The sequence below is a fragment of the Pan paniscus genome, chromosome 5, assembly GCF_029289425.2.
Source record: "Pan paniscus chromosome 5, NHGRI_mPanPan1-v2.0_pri, whole genome shotgun sequence".
NCBI classification, from domain to species: domain Eukaryota; kingdom Metazoa; phylum Chordata; class Mammalia; order Primates; family Hominidae; genus Pan; species Pan paniscus.
The window spans coordinates 50,242,675-50,266,687 of NC_073254.2; the positions used below are offsets into that span (position 1 = coordinate 50,242,675).

The window sequence follows — 24,013 nt, forward strand, 5'->3', positions numbered from 1 at the left end:
CTTTCCTAAGCAGTCAACAATACTTCTCAAGTGTCTAACGGTCATGGGGGTATGGGCAAAGGAAGCCGGTGAAGCAGTACAAGGAACTATCCATCCCCAGGCCTCCTCTCCAGTTCACAAATGGTCTGCGTGGATGGGTCACTAGTCAGCCAAGGTAGCAGAACACACATATGAAGAGAGTTCAGACCGCGACTGCTGGAGCCCCCTTACTAGGTAATGATGGGAACCCCCTTACTAGGGCCAAAGCCCTCTGGCCGCCCGCAGCAGTGTAGATCAGTGGTAAGAACTTGGACCCAGGAGCTAGAATGCCCTGGATTTATATCTGACTCTGCCACTTAATCCTGTTCCTTGGGCAAGTAACTTTATCTTGAGCCTTCAGGTTCCTAGTCTGTAAAACAGGGCTAAGAGTTACACAGCAGAAATGATAGTAGATGCTAAATATTCCAAGACTCCTTTGAATTTCCCAGCCTCCCTTGCAGAAGGTTAGAGGGTTGGGATCATGTGACTAGTTCCAGCAGGTGGTTTGTGAGTGGAGAAGGCAGGTCTTCCATGGAGACCTTGGACGCTAGTTTTTTTTTTTTTTTTTGAGACAGGGTCTCACTCTGTTGCCCATGCTGGAGTGCAGTGGCACAATCATAACTCACTGCAGCCTCAGCCTCCCGAGTAGCCAGGACTACATGCATGTGCCACCATGTCTGGCTAATTTCTTAAATTTTTTTTGTAGCGATGAGGTCTCACTATATTGCCCAGGGCTGGCCTTGAACTCCTGAGCTCAAGAGACCCTCTCGGCCGGGCATGGTGACTCCCACTGGTAATCCCAGCACTTTGTGGAGGTTGCAGTGAGCCAAGATTGTGCCATTGCACTCCAGCCTGGGCAATAGCGTGAGACTCTGTCTCAAAAACAAACAAACAAAAAACAAAAACAAAACAACAACAGATCCTCTCACCTTGGCCTCCTGAAGTGCTGTGAATACATGCATGAGCCACCATGCCCAGCCAGAGACCAGTCTTATAGATGGCTACAGGATGGAAGAAGGGTCTCTTGCCCCAAATCAGACTTTACATAAAGCATTATTGTGCCAAGCCACGAAATTCCAGCAGTTCTGTTGTTACAGCCAGTGTTAATTACTCTGTGACAGCTAGTGTTAATACAGGGAGGGTTCACGGAAATAATGGATACAGGGCCCTCTGAGTGTGTTGGGGGCTGTTATTCTTGGCTGTTATTTCCCACCAAGACAGGATTCCTCGGTTCATTTCTTAAGCGAAACTTCAAAAGCAGAAGCAGGCTGGGAGTGGTGGCTCACGTCTGTAATCCCACCACTTTGGGAGGCCAAGGCAGGAGGATCTCTTGAGCCCATGAGTTCAAGACCAGCCTGGACAACATAAGGACAACCTGTCTCTATAACAAATATTAACAATACAAAATTTTTTAAAAAAATAGAAATTAAAAAAAAGCAGAAGCAGGCAGGTGGGGTGAGGTGGAAGCTTCATCCATAGGGAAGTCCTGAGGAAGGCCTGCCTCTCCCGGTTCTAGGATTGCTCTGTGCAGCTCTAGCTCTCCCTTAACCCTCCTCCCTATTCTGAGTTTTCTTCTCTTCCCACTTCTCCATTTTGCCCCCACATCTTGACTTTCACACAATTCACAGACAAATCCTTAGACAATTAATAGAATGATTAGGACTGCAAGAGATTTAAGACTTAGAGACCATCTTGTCCCACCTCCTGGTTCTTACAGAAGAGCAGAATGGGGCCTGCAGCGGGAGTGAGCAGCCCAGAGGGTGGGGCTGGATTATCCCGAAGGTAAGGGGAGAATCTGGGGCTGCAAGGGCAGACAGAGAATCAACATCAGGAAGGAAGCTCTTTTTATTTCGGCATATATGTTTTGTGCCGTTTATAAAAATAAAGTTTTGAGGCCAGGTGCGGTGGCTCACACCTGTAATCCCAGCACTTTGGGAGGCTGAAGCAGGACCATCACTTGAGGCCAGGAGTTAGAGACCAGCCTGGGCGACATGGGGAGACCCCCGTCTCTACAGAAATTTTAAAAATTAGCTGGGCGTGGTGGCGCACACCTGTAGTCCCAGCTACTCGGGAGGCTGAGGCAGGAGGATCACTTGAACCTGGGAGGCAGAGATGGCAGTGAGCCGAGATCACACCACTGCACTTCAGCCTGGGCGACAGTGCGAGACTCCGTCTGTAAAATAAATAAATACAATAAAAATAGAGTTTTATCTTACAGTTTCAAGCTTCTACTTGGAAGTAACACGTATGGAGGCTCCCAGGGCCCCTACAGTCTGGAATCCCGCCCGTGCGAGCCTGAGCGCCTTTCCTCCCTCCTTCCCTTCCGCAGGCGTCCTCGCCCTCCACGCCCCTCCTCCGCGGGGGTGGCCTGGGGCGCCGGGTCACGTGGCCGGGGAAGAGTTTTTATCCCGCGGCCCCTCGGAACCCCGCCGCTGCTCTGCCGCCCAGGCCCATGGCCGCAGCCCTGGCGCTCGTGGCGGGGGTCCTGTCGGGGGCGGTGCTGCCCCTCTGGAGCGCGCTTCCGCAATATAAAAAGGTGAGCCGGGGAGCGCGCCCAGCCGGCCGCGACCGCAGGAGAGGGTGGCCCCGCCGCCGGGGCACTGGAGCCCGAAGGCGCCGGGCAGCCTGAAAGGGAGAGGTGGGTCCGGAACCACACCCAGGCGGGTAGCCTGGGGCATCCTCAGACGGACTTCAAAAGCCGCTTCACTTTCCCCTGGTGGCCTCAGAGGGGAGAGAAATTGGCCTATGACCAGCACCCTCGCTCCCTCCACCTCCCCCTCCCGTGCCCCTTCCGATGGCCTCAGTCCTGGGCTCGCTTCCCTCCCCAAACTGCTCACAGTAACCCACCCTGCCTGCTCTGGTTTCTCCTCCTCTTCCTCCACCTCCTCTCACTGTCTAGTGATTCTTCCAGGCACGAGGGCTCTCCCCTTTTCTCCTCTTTCTCTCCCTCTTTTTCGAGCCCGCAGCCCCTTCATTCTCATCCCCCCAACCCTGCCCCGCAAAATGGGACTTAAGAGTACACACCCTATGGGACTCATGGAGGTGAGGGGGGTCCAGGAAAGGAGAGGCCGAGGGAAAAGTGCTAATCCCCCTCTCCTCCTCTCCTCTGCTGCCCTGGGTCCTGCTGAGGGGCCGGGGTGGGGCTGGGGGGGAACCAGCCCCCCCAGGGGTGACAACCTCATGACTTCTCCTGGATCCCTGGGCTCTTTGGCAATGGTGGGAACCCTCCCCTACCCGCCCACACGACTCAGGGATTGCTCCCAGCCTGGCAGACATTCTGCCTGTCCCCACAGAAAATCACAGACAGGTGCTTCCACCACTCTGAGTGCTACAGTGGCTGCTGCCTCATGGACTTGGACTCCGGTGGAGCCTTCTGTGCCCCCAGGGCCAGAATAACCATGATCTGCTTGCCCCAGGTGAGGCCCTAGTATGGGGCAACTTCTGGCAAGTAGAGAAGCGGGCAGGGAGGTTAAAAAAAAACACCTGGCCCCACCTGTTTTTTCACCTCTGTCTGGAGTGCCCTTCTTCTCCACTTGGCAAACTCCTACTCATGGTGCAAAACAACTTCAGCCACCTCCTCTGAGAAGGCTTCCCTCCTTGGAGCTCCTGTACCCTGGGGTCAGACCCTCAGCAGACCATGTATCTCCCTAACTGGCCATGTCTTTTCTCTGCCTCTCCCAGTGGTTGGAACTCTTCAAGGGCAGGGATTGCATCATATTCATCTACGAAGCACCTACCCCCAGCTTAGTATCTGCACATAGTAGGTGCTCAATAAATGCTTATTGTTGTTTGTTTGTTTCGAGATGGAGTCTCACTCTGTCACCCAGGCCAGAGTGCAATGGCATGATCTCGGCTCACTGCAACCTCTGCCTCCTGGGTTCAAGTGATTCTCGTGCCTCAGCCTCCCGAGTAGCTGGGATTACGGGGGTGCACCGCTATGCCTGGCTAATTTTCATATTTTTGGTAGAGATGGGGTTTTGCCATGTTGGCCAAGCCGGTCTTGAACTCCTGACCTCAGGTGATCCACCTGGCTCGGCCTCCCAAGGTGCTGGGATTATAGGCATGAGCCACTGCGCCCGGCCAATAAATGCTTGTTAAATGAATGAATATCTCTTCTCTCACATCACTGAGGCAGGGTAAGTAGGAAATGACCTTCCCCTTACTAGTCCCCATCTCCCTGCCACAGTGACATGATTTCTTGAGAGGAGCATGGCACTGCAGTGGCAGGACCACAGCTTTGGAGTTGGACCTGAGTTTAAATCCTGACTTTTCCACACCCTATCTTTGTGACCTCAAGCAGGTCATCATGGCTCTCTGAGCCTTAGTTTCCTCATCTACAAGGAGAGGCTAAAGTACCTACCCCACCAGGCTGTTGGGAAGATTATGTGGTCCTGGCAAGGAGAGTGTGCAGTCCAGCATGGTTGTCACTCGCTTTTAGGAATGCAGGGAGCAGAATGCTCAGTACGCCCTGTTCCTGCCCACCTGGCCCTAGGCCCAAACCTTTCTAGGATGGATGGGCCCAGCCTCTATGTCCCTGTGTGGGGAGTTGCCAATGCCCTAAGGAAGCAGCAGGGCCCCTACCATGGCCTGACCCTACAGCTGAAGTGGCTAGAGGGTTTTTAATTTTTTTATTTTTTGAGACAGAGTTTTGCTCTTATTGCCCAGGCTGGAGTGCAATGGCGTGATCTTGGCCCACTGCAACCTCCACCTCCTGGGTTCAAGCAATTCCTCTGCCTCAGCCTCTGGAGTAGCTGGGATTACAGGCATGTGCTAATTTTTATATTATTAGTCCATGACCATGTTGGCCAGGCTAGTCTCAAACTCCTGACCTCAGGTGATCCACCCGCCTCGGCCTTCCAAAGCGCTGGGATTACAGGGGTGAGCCACCGCGCATGGCCTAAAGGGTCTTTTTATTATCACCACTTGATCTGCTCTATCTCATTTAGTCCTCACAACAACCCTATGAGGGGGGTTACTATTACTGTCCCCATTTGACAGATGAGGAAACCGAGCTGGAGAGGTTCATTGACTTGCTGAAGGTCACGCAGTTATAAGCTGTAGAGACAGCCCAGGTCTGTCTTACTCCAGGCCTGGTACTCTTGGTTCTGGTCCCCAAGAAGTTTAAGTCCCCATCCTTCCTGCATCCTGGTGACTCCCAATTCTCATACCCACTCCCTGCAGACCAAGGGAGCTACCAACATCATCTGCCCTTGCCGGATGGGCTTGACGTGCATATCCAAGGACTTGATGTGTTCCCGCCGGTGCCATATGATTTAGAGGAAGATGCAGGCTGGTCACTGCTCCCTTGGGGCCGTAGGCCCTGGGTGGCACCAACTTGCTCCAAATCCAGCTCCTGAGACATTAAAGTCACTTCCTGTCCTTGGCCTCTGTCTGTACTTTCTGGGCGAGGGGACCTGGTGGAGATTGTACCAGTCCAGGGGGCAGGCAAAAGGGGAGACTGGAGGCATGCATGAGCTTCTAATGGGATTTGGCCCTGTCCGGAGGTCAGGGTAGAACTGCAGGAAGGGAATGGCACAGGGAGGGTGTGGTGGAGCAGGGGCTGGGTCTGGGAAAGGGCTGATTCTCTGGTTGGAGGGCTGTGTGGGAGAGACGGGATTGAGGAATGTACCTGGAGAGTGTATGTTGGGGTGCCTATGGAGGGGTGTGTGGTAGGGAGAGACTAGGTGGAGGCATCTGAATGTTTTGCGGGGCGGGTTGTGGGGCACAAAAGGGTAGAGGTCATTAGAGAGTTGGTGAGAATGTGCAAAGTATAAATGCAGAAATGCCTGTGGTGGGAAAGGGACCTGGTGCATGGATGCCTCCGCTGTCTCAGGTATTGTCGGTTCACTGCATGGACAAAGAAACTGAGGCCCAGAGAAGCGACATGACTTGCCCTAGGTCATATCATTGGGGTAGCAGTGAGGCCTCTTTCTGCTGCAAGTATTTTAAAAACCACCCCAAATTGGTCTAGGTGAGGAGGGGATTTACTGGTGATCGGAAATGAAAGTCCAGAGGTCAGGCAACCCTTAGGTAGGGCCAGAGCCAGCAGCTCTCAGGCTGAATTCCTTCCCAGTAGTCACAAACACTCCAGGTGTCACCTAATAACAGGTAGGATTTATTGAGCACTTCCTATGTTCCAGACACTGTGCAAAGTGCTTTCTTTTTCATTTAATTAAAAAATTTAAGACAGCACCCAGGCTGGAGTGCAGTGGCTCGATCGCAGCGTACTGCAGCCTCAACCCCCTGGGCTCAAAAGATCCTCCCACGTCAGCCTCCCAAGTAACTGGGACTACAGGTGTGTGCCACCATGCCCGGCCAATTTTTTTTCTTTTTCTTTTTTTCTTTTTTAATAGAGACAGGGCCTCACTGTATTGCCCTGGCTGGTCTCAAACTCCTGGGCTCAAGTGATCCTCCTGCCTCAGCCTCCCAAAGTGCTGGGATTACAAGCATGAGCCACTGCGCCTGGCCCAAAGTGCTTTCTTAACTGTATTGACTCATCTTTTTGTCACAACAGGGCTATAGTAGGTGTTATAATTATCCCTATTTTACAAACAGGGTATCGAGGCTCCTAAAGTAAGGGTTGGAACTGAGACTTGAACCCAGACAATCCTGCCCCAGAGGCCAGGCTCTTAACCACAAATCCACCATGTACATCAATACTGTGCCTTTCAGAGAAAGAAAACATCTCTGTTCCACAATTTTCAGCAAACATCCTAAGATCGGTTCTGATTGGATTGGCTTAGTCTGCCTGAACTAATTATTGTGGTGGAATTTGCTGATTGGCCTAGCCTGAGTTTTGTGCAGGATGGGAAAATTCTGACGAGGTTGGGTGCTGGTTTTACATGGTGTTCCCACAGCTGGGAGGACGCCCACATGGTCGGTGTGCAGGATATTTCGCTGGACCCTAGAAAAGCCACCACGACCTGTGGGCCATGATGCTACCCCAATGGCTGCTGCTGCTGTTCCTTCTCTTCTTTCTCTTCCTCCTCACCAGGGGCTCACTTTCTCCAACAAAATACAACCTTTTGGTAAGAAAGCTGGAGAGTGCAGTCACCTCCCCCTCCACTGTCCTAAGGCCTGTACTATTTGGGGAGGTGAGCGGGCATGGGGGCTAGTGTGGGAGAAGGCCAGAAGTGGGGGCAGCAGGGAGTGTTGGGTGGAAGATGTCTCGGAGGAAAGAGAGAACAACCTGGTCCTGGAAGCTGTGCCAGGGCAGTGCCAGGTGCTGCTGCCACAGAGGTGAATGTGAGAGAGCCCCCCTGCCCATGCGCACATGTGGTAAGGGAGACAGATATTCACTCATGCAACACATTTTTATTGAGCACCTACTATATGTAAATTATTTTTCTACATTTAGTGATAGGGCTGTGAGCAAGAAAGATAAAAATCCTTGCCCTTGTAGAGCTGTCACTCTAGTGTGTGAGGCAAAGAAGTAAAACATTACAATAGATGCTATTAATCATAGCATCTATCTCAGGTGATAAGCAAGGAAAGGGAAAATAAGAATCGAGCTGTGGGAGTGGTGGTGTGAGAAGGGTTTGCAGGTGTTTTTTCTTTTTCTTTTTCTTTTTGTTTGGGACAGAGTCTTGCTTTGTCACCCAGGCTGGAGTGCAGTGGGGCAATCTCGGCTCACTGCAACCTTAGCCTCCTGAGTTCAAGCGATTCCCCTGCCTCAGCCTCCCAAGTAGCTGAGATTACAGGCACCCACTGCCACGCCCAGCTAATTTTTTTTTTTTTCTGTATTTTTAGTAGAGACAGGGTTTCACCGTATTGGTCAGGCTGGTCTTGAACTCCTGACCTCAAGCAATCCACCTGCCTTGGCCTCCCAAAGTGCTAGGATTACAAACGTAAGCCACCGCACCCGGCCAGGGTTTGCAGTTTTAAATGGGGTGCTCAGGGAAGAGTTTACTAAGAATGTGAAATTTTAGCAAAGACCTAAAGGGAGGGAAGTCCTTCCTAACGGGCAAAGCAGGCAGGTCTCTGGGAGAAGAGCATTCAAGGTGGAGGGAACAGCCAGGGCAAAGGTCCGGGGGTGGAAATGTGCTGGCATATTCAAGGAATAGCAAAGAGGAGTAAGAGAGAGTGGAAATCATGGGAGATGAGCTCAGAGAGATAAATAGAACACAGTTACAATATTCTCATTTATTCAACAGTTATGCATTCAGCACCTGCAATGTGTAAGGACTTTAGTCCAAGGGGGCTAAGAAATATAGCAGTGAACATGAGAGCAGAAGATCCACGTCCCAGAGCTGAGGTTGCTAGCAGGGGGAAATTATTTTTAAACATATAAATAAGATGATTTCAGAGAGTCATAAGTGTTGTGAACAAAGTACAACCAGGTGATGGGGACTGCTCTGCTGGTGTCCAGGAAGTCTTCAGCCTGAGGCAGGAGGGGGAGGCAGCCAGGCAAAGAGTGCAGAACAGGGTGCTCTGGGCAGAGGGCCAGCAAGCGCAAATGCCCTGGGGCCAGGCCAGGTGTGGATTCAGAGCCCCAGTGATGGCTTTGAATCCAGAGAATGGCATTGTGGGAATTATCTTTTAAAAAAGACTCCTCTAGCTATTCTGGGAAGAACTGACTTGAGGAGGTTGGGGAGGTGGAAGTGAGAGTGGGGATGGTGAGGGGGTACCTGGGGGAGGTCACTGGCAAGGATGGAAGCAGGGAGGCCGGGAGGCGGCTATAGCCAATCCTCCTTTCCTGCCTTATTTTCTTTATAGCACATAATCATACATAATAGGATTATACATATATAATATAAATATTACTTATTGTTATGTATATAACATATATGGTAAAAATCACACCTTACTAGGTGCTCAGATCTTGAGTTTACATGGAAATCAATGGATTTGAATCTATGCAGACCCCCTCATCACTACCATCAGAACAAGATATAGGACATTTTCATTACCCCAAAAGGCTCACTCTTACTCTCCTAGTCAATAGCACCAAAGGCAACTGTCTCCTGACTTCCATTATTATAGATTAGTTTTGAACTTTGTATGATGAAATCACACAGTATGTACTTTTAAAAAAAAATCTGGGCCAGGCACAGTGGCTCACGCCTGTAATCCTAACACTTTGGAAGGCCGAGGCAAGTGGATCACCTGATGTCAAGAGTTCAAGAACAGCCTGACCAACATGGTGAAAGCCCATCTCTACTAAAAATACAAAATTAGCTGGGCGTGGTGGCACATGCCTATAATCCCAGCTACTTGGGAGGCTGAGGCAGGAGAATTGCTTGAACCCGGGAGGCAGAGGTTGAACTAAGCCAAGAAAGTGCCATTGCACTCCAGCCTGGGCAGTAGAGTGAGACTTTGTCTCAAAAAAAAAAAAAGGGGGGGCTGGGCGCGGTGTCTCATGCCTGTAATCCCAGCACTTTGGGAGGCCGAGGCAGGTGGATCACAAGGTCAGGAGATCAAGACCATCCTGGCTAACACAGTGAAACCCTGTCTCTACTAAAAATACAAAAAAAAATTAGCCGTGCATGGTGGCGGGTGCCTGTAATCCCAGCTACTCAGGGGGCTGAGGCAGGAGAATGGCGTGAACCCAGGAGGCACAGCTTGCAGTGAGCCGAGATCGCGCCACTGCATTCCAGCCTGGGCGACGGCGAGACTCTATCTCCAAAAAAAAAAAAAAAAAAATCTGACTTATTTTGCTCAATGTTTTTTCTGTGACACCGTATCATTTCACTTATGTATCTCTTCCCTGTCTTCCCTCTCTAGAGCTGTGCATGTCCAATAGTTCAGTTACTAGTGTGAACCCAAAATATCTGAGACAGGTCTCAGTCAATTTAGAAAGTTTATTTTGCCAAGGTTAGGGACACACCCGTGATACAGCCTCAGGTGGCCGGGGTGCACCTTGCTTTTTTTTTTGTTTTTTGTTTTTTGGGGTATAGCTTGCTTTTATACACATTGGGGAGACATAATATATCAATCAGTACCTGTAAGATTTACATTCGTTCGATCTGGAAGGGTGGGACAACTTGAAGTGGGGGGCATGACTTCCATTCCAGGTCATAGGTAGATTTAAACAAATTCTGATTGGCAGTTGGTTGAACAGCTATTATCAGCAGAAGGGAATGTCTGGGTTAAGATAAGGGTTGTGGAGAGCAAGGTTTTATCATGCAGATGAAGCCTCCAGTAATAGGCTTCATAGAAAATAGATTGTACATGTTTGTGATCAGACTTAAGGTCTTTGTTAATGTTAATGCTGGAGGGGTATTAATGAGGCATGTCCAACCCCCACTTCCCGTCATGGCCTGAACCAGTCTTTCAGGTTAAATTTTAGAGTGCCCTGGCCAAGGAAGGAGTCCACTGAGATGGCTGTGGATTGGTGGTGGTGGGAGGCTTCAAATTTTATTTTTGGTTTACACTAGCCACATATAGTTACTTAGATTTAAATTGATTAAAATTCAACAAAATTTAAAATTCAAGCCAGGTATGGTGGTTCATGGCTGTAATCCCAACATTTTGGGAGGCCAAGGTGGGAGGATTGTTTGAGCCCAGGGGTTCGAGACCAACCTGGGCAACAAAGCGAGACTCCTGTCTCTTACTGGTGCAAGGTATCTGAGTTATTGGCAATGAATCTGTATGCATTTACAGCAACCTCAATTCTTGCCTCCTCAGAAGAAAGAATTCGACTGAGGGCATAAGGCAGAAAAAGAGACTGAGGCAGGTTTCAGAGCAGGAGTGGAAGTTTATTAAAAAGCTTTAGAGCAGGAAAGAATGGAAAGTACACTTGGAAGAGTCCCAAGTGGGCAACTTGAAGGGCAAGTGCAGTGTTAACCTTGGTCCTAGCCCTTTACAGTCTTGCCTGCCTCCAGTGTCGTGTGCCTCTCTCCCCTGATTCTTCCCTTAGGGTGAGCTGACCACATGCGCAGTGTCCTCCTTACCCTTGGGAAGTGAGCACATGCAGGGTGTTTAGGAAGTTGTACGCATGCCCATCTGAGGCTTTCTTCCCTTTTCCTGTGGAGTGTGCCCCTGGAAATTCTTTTTTTTTTTTTTTTTGAGACAGAGTCTCGCTCTGTCACCCAGGCTGGAGTGCAGTGGTGCAATCTCAGCTCACTGCAAGCTCCACCTTCCGGGTTCACGCCATTCTCCTGCCTCAGCCTCCCGAGTAGCTGGGACTACAGGCACCCGCCACCACGCCCAGCTAATTTTTTGTATTTTTAGTAGAGACGGGGTTTCACCGTGTTAGCCAGGATGGTCTCGATCTCCTGACCTCGTGATCTGCCCGCCTTGGCCTCCCAAAGTGCTAGGATTACAGGCATGAGCCACCATGCCTGGCCCTGTCCCCGGAAATTCATACTCCTCCATTTTTTCTCTTAATGTGCATTCCCCGGGCTCACTCACCCAACACCTGAGATTTTATTGGAAGCCCTTTTTGCTTCTCTCTGGCCCCTGCTTTCAATGGACACTTTAATGTTAACAGCTGTGGACCATTAGGAGCCTGTCTCTCCCTGGAGCCTAGCTGCCAAATTATCATTTTTAGAGAGGCAATGTGATAACTGTTGAACCATCACCTGACATTCCTGGTGGGTGGGGGAGAGCCCTCTCCTACCCCGCTCCTGCCTGTCTGACTACCTGTAACATCTCTACAAAAAATAAAAAAATTAGCTGGGCATGGTGGTGTGTGCCTGTGGTCCCAGCTACACGGGAGGCTGAGCCAGGAGGATTGCTTGAACCTAGAGGTTGAGGCTACAGTGAGCCATAATTGCACCACTGCACTCCAGCCTGGGTGACAGAGTGAGACCTTGTCAAAAAAAAAAAAAAAAAAAAAAAAAAGGAAAGGAAAGAAAGAGGGCTGGGCGCGGTGGCTCATGCCTGTAATCCTAGCACTTTGGGAGGCCGAGGCAGGTGGATCACCTGAGGTCAGAAGTTCGAGACCAGCCTGGCCAACATGGCGAAACCCTGTCTCTACTAAAAATACAAAAATTAGCCAGGCATGGTGGCGCACGGCTGTAATCGCAGCTACTCGGGAGAATTGCTTGAACCCAGGAGGTGGATATTGCAGTGAGCCGAAATCACGCCACTGCACACCAGCCTGCACGATGGAAGCAAGCCTCCATCTCACAAAAAAAAAAAAAAAAAAGAAGAAAAGAAAAAAAATTTAAATTCAGCTCCTTAGTTGCACTACCACATTTCAAGTGCTCAGTAGTGGCTAGTGGCTATTGGACAGAGCAGAAAAAGCACATTTTCATCACTGCAGAAGCTCTGTTGGACAGTGCTGCTCTGGAATGTCAGCTGCAGGTGGACAGGGATTTCTGTTTTTGTTGTTCCCAGCTGTATTCCCAGTGCCTGGAACAGTGCCTGGCACACAGTAGGTGCTCAGTATTTGCCTGTTGAATGACTGTTGAAATTGTCAGAGATGATGGGTGGCTGTGATCAATAATGTTAATTACTGTCCTAAGCCCCAATACTGGGTGGAGGTCATTGATGTGTGTAGGGGGAGGGGCGGTGGGAATGCATGTAGGTGACCATCAGGCACAGGTGAAAGGGTGAGTATGAGTTTTGGGGCGAGAAGGCTCTGCAGCAGAATGAAGTGCAAGAGAGAGACAGGAAAGTCTAGACCACCCTGGTGTGTATGAGAAGCAGCCTATGTTGAGGGCACCAAGAGTAAACCTTTTAAAAACTGTTCAGTCCCCTCCAGGCACCCACCGTCTGCACAGACTTACCCCGGCCCCCGCGTAGAGACCACCCTGCCTGGCAGGAGCCAGAACTGATGGTGGGAGCACAGTCTGGGGAGGAGCCCCGTAGGGAGAAAGCCCCAGGCGGGGCGGTGAGGGCGGAAGGCGGGCGGTGGAGCCTGGCGGTGCCGTGTCCCTCCCTGCAGGAGCTCAAGGAGTCTTGCATCCGGAACCAGGACTGCGAGACTGGGTGCTGCCGACGTGCTCCAGACAATTGCGAGTCGCACTGCGCGGAGAAGGGGTCCGAGGGCAGTCTGTGTCAAACGCAGGTGGGTATCGCCGCCGGGGGGGAGCCAGAGGGGATCCAGGGGAAGTGGGAGCCAGGGCGGGCCCAGATTCCTGGGGAGGAAAGAAGGGTAGGTGGGCGGAAATGCCCCGGAGCCTGGAATTCCCCCGTGGGACTGCACCTCCAAGCCTTCTGGGGGAGCCTGTGGACGGAACCAATATGGTAGCCCACCCTAGGGTCTTGGAATCCTGGATTGGGGCGGGAAGGCGATGTTTCACTTTCTAATGTGGGTTCACATTCTCCAGGGGTCTTCTCAGCAAATTCCGAAAGTAGTACAGTAAATGGGCACAGCTAGGTCCAGCCTCTGCCCCAGAGCCCCGTCTTCATCCAGCTCAGGAGTTCTGCTGTGGCCCTGGGTGTTCCTGGTGGAGGATGGGCAGAGGCAGCCTCTGAGCTGGGTGTGTAGGGGAGGGAGTTGATTTGCCCATGGAAGGATTTAAAGACAAGACAGAGGTCCTGCGATGGTGTGTCCATGGACTTAGAACAGGCAGATGGGTCAGTGACAGGCAGGGTTACAAGGGCTGGAGCTGGGAGGACACTGAACAATCCAGGAGCCAGCCTGGAGAAGGCAGCCAGAGGTGCCACTCTGAGCAGCTGGCAAGCTGTCATTTATCCCTGGCTCCTGGCTGTGGGCAAGCACGTGGGCCTTGGAGCTGGGCTGGGCTTAGGGGCTCAGGGAAGAGCTGCCGCCAAGGTCGAGGTCAAAGTCCTGTCTTTCCCAGGTGTTCTTTGGCCAATACAGAGCGTGTCCCTGCCTGCAGAACCTGACTTGTATATATTCGAAGAATGAGAAATGGCTTAGCATCGCCTATGGCCGTTGTCAGAAAATTGGAAGGCAGAAGTTGGCTAAGAAAATGTTCTTCTAGTGCTCCCTCCTTCTTGCTGCCTCCTCCTCCTCCACCTGCTCTTCTCCCTACCCAGAGCTCTGTGTTCACCCTGTTCCCCAGAGCCTCCACCATGAGTGGAGGGAAGGGGGGAGTGATTGAAATAAAGAGCTTTTTCAATGTTTGCTGCCCACAGAGTTGGGGCCTGGGTGGGCCGGGCTGGGGTGGGCATGGTACAGGTTTCTGGGGGGTGGGGAGGTGATATGACGGAGGAAGCAGGAAGGGACACTGTTGGACTTGGGGTCTTTCCCCAGTTGGGGCGTGAATGAAAGTCCCCCAGAAGAGACCAAAGCTCCCTTCCCACCCCAATCCCTTTCTGCCTTCAGCCCACTCTGTAATCTACCCCCCGGAAGCCCAGTTTACACCGATAGTCCAGTTCCACGACCTTAAATTTCAGAAATGTGAAAGAAGGTACACAAAATATCCATGTGTATAAAGAATTGAGGATGTTTATTGAGCACTTACTAGATGTTAGGGGCAGCTCTAGCTGCCTTACACACATGATCTCATTTAATCCTACAACAAACCTGTGGGGTCTCTCCTGTTATCACCTCTGTTTTACAGGTAGGGAAACGGGTTGAGCAACTTGTTCAAGGTCACACAGTTGGAAAGTGCTGAATCTGAATCTTCTGGGAGGCAAGAGAAAAGAGGGACAAGAAAAGAAGAGAGGAAGGAAGGAGAGCCTAGGAAAGAGTGAGAAAGAAAGACTGGAGCAGCGACTGCGGTGTGGGGTTGGAGAGAGAATGAGTCAAGTGGAGTTTTAGGAAGTCTCAGTGTGTGGTGAGGCTTTTGGAGTTAGATGCTAGCTCACTTGTCTGTGAGTAGTGCCTGTTATATTCAGGTTACATTTTGGAGTTAATTATTTCAGATTTTGGACCTAAGGTTCCACATTCAGCCACCAGAACTGAGCCAAACATGCCCTCCAGGATGTTGGGCTTAGGATGCAAGGGCTGGGGAGTTTGGAGGTAAACTATGGTTGTACTTAGAACGCCCCCTTGTAAGTCACAGCAAAACGATGTGAACCATACCTTGGTAGAATATGCTGCCCTGTACTAAATGTATCAGACAGATAACCAGACTTCCATTGTGTTATGTGAGCTCTCCCCATTCAGAGAAAACCTATGAAATGACCACGGAAGGAGAGGTGGCAGGCTGGAAACCCAATGATACCCAATGTCTAAGAAGTTCCCAAGGATACCCAATGTCAAGAAGTTAGAAGGGGAAGGGGAGAATACAGAGCCCAGAAATAAACCCAAGCCTGTACAGTCAATTAAGTTTCAACAAGGGCACCAAGAAGACACCTTGGGGAAAGGATAGTCTTTTCAATAAATGGTGTTGGGAAAACTGGATATTCACATGCCAAAGAATGGAATTGGACCCTTATAGCACACACAAAAATAAACTCAAAACGGATTAAAGACCTAAATATAAGACCTGAAACTGTAAAACTCCTAGAAGAAAATATAGGGGAACTATTACACGACATTGGTCTTGACAATGATTTTTTGGATAAGACACCAAAAGCACAGGCAACAATAGCAAAAATAAACAAATGGGACTACATGCTGAAAAGCTCTGGACCGAGCACGGTGGCTCATGCCTGTAATCCCAGCATTGTGGGAGGTCGAGGTGGGTGGATCATCTGAGGTCAGGAGTTCGAGACCAGCCTGGCCAACATGGTGAAACCCCATCTGTGCTAAAAATACAAAAATTAGCCGGGCGTGGTGGTGCATGCCTGTAGTCCCAGCTACTCAGGGGGCTGAGGTAGGAGAATCGCTTGAACCTGGGAGGTGGAGGTTGCAGTGAGCCGAGATCGTACCACTGCACTCCAGCCTGGGCAACAGAGCAAGACCCTGTCTCAAAAAAAAATTAATTTGAGGAAATTTTATGGTTTGATTTTGTTTTGTTTGAGACAGGGTCTCACTCTGTCACCCAGGCTACAGTGCAGTGGCTCCATCTCAGCTCACTGCAGCCTCATCCTTCTGGGCTCAAGTGATTTTCCCATCTCAGCCTCCTGAGTAACTGGGACCACAGGTGTGCGCTACCACGCCTAACTAATTTTTAAGATTTTTGTAGAGATGGGGAGGGGGAGATCTCACCATGTTGCCCAGGCTGGTCTCAAACTCCTGGCCTCAAGCAATCCTGCCTCCGCCTCTCAAAGTGCTGGGATTACAGGCATGAGCCACTGTGCCCGGCTGAAATTTCACTTTTTTCCAATATTGAATATTTTCATCCAGGAATATAAAATGCTTTAAAACAAAGTTGTTAATTTTTTTAATAAACATTTTTAGCCTCATACGGAAAAAAAAACAAAAACAAAAAAGAAAGGGAGTTGGGGAAGATACGTTGCTGACATGATTAAACTTGTTCCAAGTGTTGGGGGAGGAAAACTTATCCTCTATCCTCTTAGGTTCAGTATTTGAAGGCCTGAGAATTAAACTGATAAAAGAGAAACGACCGATTTTTATTCAGAATGTAGGGAAGTTCATGGAAGAGTGTGACTCTAGAAGGAAGTTAGAATTTGGGGGTTATATACCATCTCAATAGAAGAAGGGGAGGAGGAGAAAGGACACTTATAGAAAAGTAATTTTTAGGAAAGATGAATGGGCCCTTAGGAGAAAAGATGGGAGCTATTATAGTTTCGTGACCTGACTGTTTAGGTGTGGTGCCAACTATTCTCCCCTCCAGCAATGAGTCAATTTTCCCTGGTTTTGAGAAACTCCTGGGAGGGGGATTTATGACAATGGAGCTCTTTTGCAGGGCTCTGCATTTAGGCAGACAAAGGAGTTCAGAAAAGAGCCTATTCTCATCCAGCCTGGGCAGCATTGCGAAACCCCGTGTCTAAAAACAAACAACAACAGCAACATAGCCAGGTGGTGGCACGCATATGTAGTCCTAGCTACTTAGGAGGCTGAGGCAGGAGGATCACTTGAGCACCAGGAGGTTGAGGCTGCAGTGAGCCATGGTCGCACCACTGCATTCCAGCCTGGGCGACAGAGCAAGACTCTGTCTCAAAAAAAAAAGAAAGAAAGAAAAAGGCCCATTTTCAAATGCCTTCTGCTCAAAATAATTTTTATGCTTCAGCGGCATTTTCTAGACCCCTTCACAAGCCATGGAGATTCCGCCGCCCTATGGGAAAAGTGGTCATTGGTAGAGGCTGCCGTTGTCAGAATCCAAAGAGATTTGTAGGGAATAAAGTACAGATGCTCCTTGACTTACGATGGGGCTACATCCTGATAAACACATTGTTTAAGTTGAAAATATCATAAGTTGAAAATACGTTTAATAGGCCGGGCGCGGGGGCTCACGCCTGTAATCCTAGCACTTTGGGAGGCTGAAGCAGGCGGATCACAAGGTCAGGAGTTCAAGACCAGCCTGACCAACATGGTGAAACCCCGTCTCTACTAAAAATACAAAAATTAGCTGGGCGTGGTGGGCATGCCTGTAATCCCAGCTACTCGGGAGGCTGAGGCAGGAGAATCACTTGAACCCGGGAGGTGGAGGTTGCAGCGAGCCGAGATCGTGCCATTGCATTCCAGCCTGGGTGACAGAGTTAGACTCTGTCTCCAAAAAAAAAAATAGAAAAAGAAAAAGAAAATACATTTAATGGGCAGGTGTGGTGGCTTGTGCCTGTAATCCCAGCACTTTAGGAGTTTGAGGTGGGCGGATTGCTTGAGCCTAGGAGTTTAAGACCAGCGTGGGCATCATGGTGAAACCCCATCTCCACTAAAAATACAAAAATTAAGTCCGGGCATGGAGGCTCACACCTGTAATCCTAGCACTTTCAGAGGCCTAGGTGGGCAGATTGCCTGAGCTCAGGAGTTCGCAACCAGCCTGGGCAATATGGTGAAACCCCATCTCTACTAAAAATACAAATAAATAAATAAATAAATTAGCTGGACGTGGTGGCATGTGCCTGTAGTCCCAGCTACTCGGGAGGCTGAGGCAGGAGAATTGCTTGAACCTGGGAGGCAGAGGCTGCAGTGAGCCGAGATCGCACTATTGCACTCCACTCTGGGCAACAGAGACAGACTCCATCTTCCCCCCGCCGCAAAAATAAATAAATAAATAAATAAATTAGCCAGGCATGGTGGCACACGCCTATAGTTCTAGCACTTGGGGAACTGAGGTGGGAGGATCACTTGAGCCCAGGATGTCAAGGCTGTAGTGAGCCATGATCATGCCACTGCATTCCAGCCTGGGTCACAGAGTGAGACCCTGTCTCAAAAAAAAAAAAAAGTATTTAATACACCTAACCTACTGAATATCATAGCTTAGCTTAGCCTACCTTAAATGTGCTCAATCAGAATGCTTACATTAGCTGGGAAAAATAACACAAAGCCTATTTTAGAATAAAGTGTCGAATATATCTCATGTAATTTATTGATGTTCTACTGAATGCATATTGCTTTTGCACCATCATAAAGTTGAAAAATTGTCAGTCAAACCATTGTAAGTGGGGACCATCTGGTTCCTTGAGCTGTGGTTAGACTGTGCCTCTGCTGTGTAGGCGTGTGATGCTGAAAAGCAGCAGAAATTGAGAGTCTACGGGAGCACTGGCCGTTGGAAATAAAATGCAAGCTACATAATGGTTGGGGTCTTGGTCACTTGCTTCTGCAGAGCCCAAAGCCCAACTCCCTACTCACTTTTGAAGACCAGGGACATTTTCCTTATGCCCCCCACAGTCCAAAACACGGTGCCAGGCACACTGTGGTCATTCAGTGAACACATGAAGGGGACATGAATGCAGATCTCCAGGACCGAATGTGGCACCAAGAAGCGTGACTCAGCCCTGCTCAGGGCCTGAGACCCCTCCTGGGTTAAGGTATTGAAAGCTCCTCTTGTTGAGCACATAATTCATATGTGGCAGACACCATTACCTGGTTTCCTAATAGCCATTGCCCCCTTCCCTGCCAACTGAAACCCAATATTGTTTGGGCATCAATGAACCTGGCCCCAGGAGAAGGATCTTATTCCCTTTGCTTTCCCAGCGTCCCTTGCAGCTAGAGGTAGTCAGATAACCTAGTTCTAGCCACTGAGATATGAAGAGAAGTCGGCCTTGAGGATTTGAGGAAAGATAAGAAGAGGGTATGGTCCAGGTGCCATGGTTCATGCCTGTAATCCCAGCACTTTGGGAGGCCGAGGCAGGTGGATCACCTGAGGTAAGGAATTCAAGATCAGCCTGGCCAACATGGTGAAACCCTGTCTCTACCAAAAATGCAAAAAATCAGCCAGGCATGGTGGCAGGCGCCTGTAGTCTCAGCTACTCGGGAGGCTGAAGCAGGAGAATCGCATGAACCCAGGAGGCAGAAGTTGCAGGGAGCCGAGATCGTGCCACTGCACTCTGGCTTGGGCAACAAGAGCAAAACTCTGCCTCAAAAAAAAAAAAAAAAAAAAAAAGGGTATGCAAGAAGAAACTCTCTGCTCCTTCTCCTGCCTTCCCAGCTGCCAGCTACTCCATGCTTCCTGCCTTCGAATACGGTGAGAACGTGAAGTCAGGAGCTGCTGCTAAGGCATGTGGCAACCTTGAAGAGAAGGTCAACAGCTACCAGCCACCAAAAGAATGCCAGCACTTCCTGTGTCTTTGCTTTGGATTCATGAGAAATATACGTTCCTATTTGCTTCAGCCATAATTACTTGGGTTTTTCTGCTACTTACAGTTGAATGCAATCCTAACTCATAAGCCTGTGGTTACAGAAGGATTCATTGATCACAAAACTGCAAGATCCTGGGGCTGGGACGACATCGAAGTTTCATTCAGTTCACTGTCCCTCACTCTCTGTGGGAATCTCCTCTCTAGCATCTCCACTGAGGGTTCAGTGAGCTTCCACCTGCGTACCTGGATGATGGGCACCCCAGTACTGCCTAAGGTAACTCATGTTTGATGGCTCCAGGGGATATACAATTTTTATATTAAGGCAAAATTAAATTCCTTACAGTTTCCACCCATTTTTCTTAATGTGAATAATTGGGAAAGAAAAAGGAATCATAAGGCCGGGCACGGTGGCTCATACCTGTAATCCCAGCACTTTGGGAGGCTGAGGTGGTGGATCACCTGGGGTCAGGAGTTTGAGACCAGCCTGGACAACACGATGAAACCCCGTCTCTACTAAAAACACAAAAATTAGCCGGGCGTGGTGGTAGGCGCCTGTAATCCCAGCTACTAGGGGAGGCTGGGGCAGGAGAATCGCTTGAACCTGGGAGGTGGAGGTTGCAGTGAGCCAAGAGATCACTCCACTGCACTCCAGTCTGGGCAACAGAGAGAGACTCTGTTTCAAAAAAAAGGAATCATAGAAGCAGGGCAGTGGAGTTAGATGGTAGAGTGCCAACATCTTCTGATTATGTGACATTGGGCAAGCTCCTCTCTGAAACTTGGTCTCTATCTATAAAGTGGAGATGAGAAATTCTCCCTCCTGGGATCCTTGTGAGCATTTGCTGGCAGAGAGTAAGCTCATAGCAATTGAGAGTGGTCTGACCCCTTAACACATGAGTTGTGTCAGCTAGCTGTCATATTTGAGAATTGTGTCCAGAAAAGAGGTGAGAGCCCAGGACTCTGATGCTTCTGATGCAGGGTGACGAACATGGGCCATTAAAACTCCTTACCCACAAGTGTGTGTGTGTGTGTGTGTGTGCGCGTGCATGCACATGTGCCCGCTTGTCTCTTTGAGAACCGGAGGGACAAGGAGGGCATCCCAGGTAGGCGTGACTTCTCCCCAGAAATGGAGGGTTTCCCAGGCTGGCTGGGCCTCCTTCACAGCTTTGTCTTCAGTCTCCAATCTGTTTGGCCACAACTTCTTCAGCCCCAGACCCATCCCTTGTTCTTCTGACCTGCCTGAAGCCTGCCCTGGTGGACCAAAGGCCTGATGCAACTTCAGAGAAGATGCTGACTCAGAAAGAATATGCAGGAGACTGGGAAAGGTTTGCAGGAGGCCTTTAATTGTGAAGAGCGCAATCAGAAAACAGATATGCTGGTCAAGGAGGTGGCCAGCCCGGGAGATGCGCTGGAGCAGGGGAGAGATGCCCCTGCGCCTAGTGGCCTACAGCATTCTGGGCTAGGTGTGGGAGTGGGTGGGCAGTCTCACTGCTTGGAGCGTCCAGCGTCATGGCAGATGCCAAAGTTGGTGTTGGTGATGGAGCCCACGATGGTCTTGTCTCCCTCACAGGTCAGGCCACGCTCACAGGGACACTTGTAGTAAATCCCATAGAGCGTCTGCAGAGACACAGCCAATGGAGTCAAGGCTATGGGGAGATACTTTGGACATCACTTGTCCCCTGCCTGACCTAGAGAACCAGTAGTCCAGCCTGTGTTTTCGGGGAGTGCCTCTCCCACCTGCCTCCCCAGGGGTGCCGTGGGCCCTGGAGACCCCAGCTCTGACCTCTGCTCTGGCTCATTTGCTCTTACTAGCTTGATCTCTCTGGGGAGCCTCTATTTACCCAGCCATGAAATGGGGATAACAAATCCCCACCCCCACCCATCTCACTGGTCACTCGGGAGGGTCAAGAGAGATGATGGGATGGGAAAGTGCTTTGACACCTGTCGACCTCCCTCTCGTCTCCTCAACATTCAGTGTCCAGGCTGACCCCCCTCCCTGATCCCACTCACAAGTGTTCAGGGCCCTCCTCCCCATTCTCCCCCACCCACGCCAAGTCCTCAGGCACCCACCTTGACAGAGCACTCGCTGTTCTCGCTGGCCATGGATGTGCAGCGGGCCAGGCCCAGCGCACTCGAATGCTGGCAGCAGTTGCTCTTACACTGGGCACTATTCATGCAGAGCTCACCGTTCTCCTGCCAGGAGCAGCCAGTCAGCCCAGGCCCCACTCCCTCAGGTCCCTTCTCCATTCAGACCTGTACCCACCACACACTACCACTAACAGTGTCTCCCCTGGTAGGGAAGTGTGTGAAGGAGTCCATCCCCTGGGTCTGGTGGCCTCTGTGCCCCCCACCCACGTGAGAAGTGGGCATGCGGTGACAGAGAAGCAGCCCTGCACAGAGGGTCAGGACCCCTGGGTTCTAGTACCGGCTGTGCTACCAACCTCCTGTGTGACTCTGGGCAAGTCACTGCCTCCCAAGCCTCAGTGTTCCCATTTGGAATGTGCACACAAGGCCCCTAGACAAGTTCTCCAAACCACTCTGGGTCCCACGCCTCTTTAAGGAGGCGGTGAAGATTGCATCTCCCTGCAAGACTCCTTCCTCCCCCAACAGATCTGATCTATAATCTCCAAGGGTCCTGGACCTCCAAGTCCAGCCATGGCCCCAAGTTAAGAGAGTTCAGAACCTTTCAACCGCATGGACGTTCTGGAAGGGCTTTCCCAGCCAAGACCCATGGTGGAGAGGTGGTGTGGGGCAGTGGTGGGGCCCCAGCTGAACCACTTTCCAGCTATGTGACCTCAGGCAGGTTGCTCACCCTCTCTCTGTCTGAAGACAGGGCTGACTCTGAAAACACCTCCCTCAGTGGTTATTATGAGAACAGAATGAGTAAACATCTCCGAGGCATCTCCATAAGTCAGAAGCTGGAATGATTGGCACAAAGCATTTTCTCAGGATGGAAGCCCAGGGCTCTGGATTTTTACAAAGCTCCCTCGTAGGGCCAGGTGAGGTGGCTCATGCCTGTAATCCCAGCACTTTGGGAGGCCGAGGTGGGCGGATCACGAGGTCAGGAGTTTGAGACTAGCCTGGGCAACATGGTGAAACCCTGTTTCTACTAAAAATACAAAAAATAGCTGAGCGTTATGGCAGGCACCTGTAATCCCAGCTTCTTGGGAGGCTGAGGCAGGAGAATCATTTGAACCTGGGAAGCAGAGATTGCAGTGAGCCGAGATTGTGCCACTACACTCCAGCCTGGTGACAGAGTAAGACTCCGTTTCAAAAAGAAAAAAAAAGAAAAAAAAAGGTCCCTCATAGCCAGGTTGAGCTGCTGCTCTGAGCATGCTCCAGTTGGAGCTGGAGAGGGGCTGATCAGCCTTTCCTGTGGCCTCTGGGAAGAGACATAGGACAGGACATGGAAGTAAACAGAGGGATGCAAGATGCCACTCCTCCCAGCCCCTGCCAGTCCAGGTGGAGACATCAGAGGTCAAGGTCCAAGCTTAGGAAGTCTTCATCTGGGGACTCAGGAGGCGCCTCCCCTGAAGACCCTCTTACCAGGTTGATAATGATCCCCCGGGGGCCAGGAGCTGCATAGGCCACAGAGAGGGCGACAAGCAGGAGGATCAGGATCTTCTCCATGTCGAGTGGGACAGCTGGTGTGGGTGGCAGGAGACAGAGCCAGCTGTGGTGATGGGGCTATAAAAGGGGCCCTGACCTCACGAGACCCACCTGCATCCCACAGGGCTGGCCGTGGGCAGAGGCACAGCTGTGGCCAATCTGCTGTGGGGCGGTTCCTGATAAGGAAACTGGGTGAGTACCTGGTGGCCTTTTTCGTGTGTGTGTGTGTGTGTTGGTGATAATTGTGTTGCATCATGGTTAAGAGTATGGACTGTGTACAAGTTATTAGTGAGGCAAACTTACTGTCTGTTCCAACTATTCTGCCTTTCATCTTATCTGTCAACTAAGGATAATTTAAAGAGTTGTGAGGGTTGAATTAATACACATTTATATGTGTTACATATATATAAACATTATTATATACAATTATAAGAATATATTTATATTGTATATTCCCATATGCCACATAAGCAGTGGGTAAGGGTGGCTGCCCTTGTGTCTTGAGCTCCTGGGCAGTGCCTGGATGAATCCAAGGCAAGAGAGGCACCTATGGTGTGAGTGCCTGCTTACATTCTGTGTACTTGGGGCCTCTCTGCCTCGCTACAGTCAGGCCTTGCCTTTGGCCCACCCAAGCCCAGGTGTCTAGCAGTGTCAGACTCCAGGGACGAGGATCCCAGCCTCCCACCCCTCAACCTTCCTTCAGTCTCCTCGGGGGATTCCAGGCCATGCCCAGATCCCTGGGGCTGACAGTTCTGCAACCCCCAGCAGGCCAGGGTGTGTGTGCTTTCACTTTGGTACCCTCCCCCTGCCCTCACACCAGGGGCTGCCTGCAGGCCTGACTCAAGGGCCCTTAGGAGGCCCTTCCTAAATGCCTCTCTCCCCTTTCCTTTCTACCTCACTTACTATCTGCAATTCCAGCATCAGATACTCACCCCTT

At 50.4% G+C, this 24,013-nt stretch overlaps 3 protein-coding genes across 4 annotated transcripts; 2 read left to right on the forward strand and 1 right to left on the reverse strand.

The window, feature by feature from the left end:
* Positions 1-1,880: 1,880 nt before the first annotated feature.
* On the forward strand, positions 1,881-5,397 carry CLPSL2 (colipase like 2). 2 transcript variants are annotated; one of them, XM_034961934.3, is made up of 4 exons: positions 1,881-2,554; positions 3,312-3,434; positions 3,700-3,778; positions 5,200-5,375. In XM_034961934.3, exons 1-4 carry the CDS (start codon positions 2,471-2,473, stop codon positions 5,373-5,375), a joined length of 462 nt encoding a protein of 153 aa, XP_034817825.1. In that variant the 5' UTR covers positions 1,881-2,470. The 2 variants fall into 2 exon arrangements, with proteins under 2 accessions (XP_034817825.1, XP_034817826.1); XM_034961935.3 differs by lacking the exon at positions 3,700-3,778 and having other exon boundaries at positions 5,200-5,397.
* Positions 5,398-5,516: 119 nt separating this feature from the next.
* CLPSL1 (colipase like 1) lies at positions 5,517-13,951 on the forward strand. The gene is given in 4 exon segments (XM_034961936.3): positions 5,517-7,046; positions 12,851-12,973; positions 13,713-13,848; positions 13,851-13,951. Coding segments are annotated over 4 exon segments (456 nt in total). The 5' UTR covers positions 5,517-6,950.
* Positions 13,952-15,902: 1,951 nt separating this feature from the next.
* On the reverse strand, positions 15,903-23,546 carry CLPS (colipase). Its single transcript, XM_055113514.2, has 2 exons — positions 21,538-23,546; positions 15,903-21,084 (listed from the first exon to the last, which is right to left on the reverse strand). The coding sequence occupies exons 1-2, from the start codon at positions 21,712-21,714 to the stop codon at positions 20,953-20,955; spliced, it is 309 nt and encodes a 102-aa protein (XP_054969489.1). The 5' UTR covers positions 21,715-23,546; the 3' UTR covers positions 15,903-20,952.
* Between the last annotated feature and the right edge of the window lie 467 nt (positions 23,547-24,013).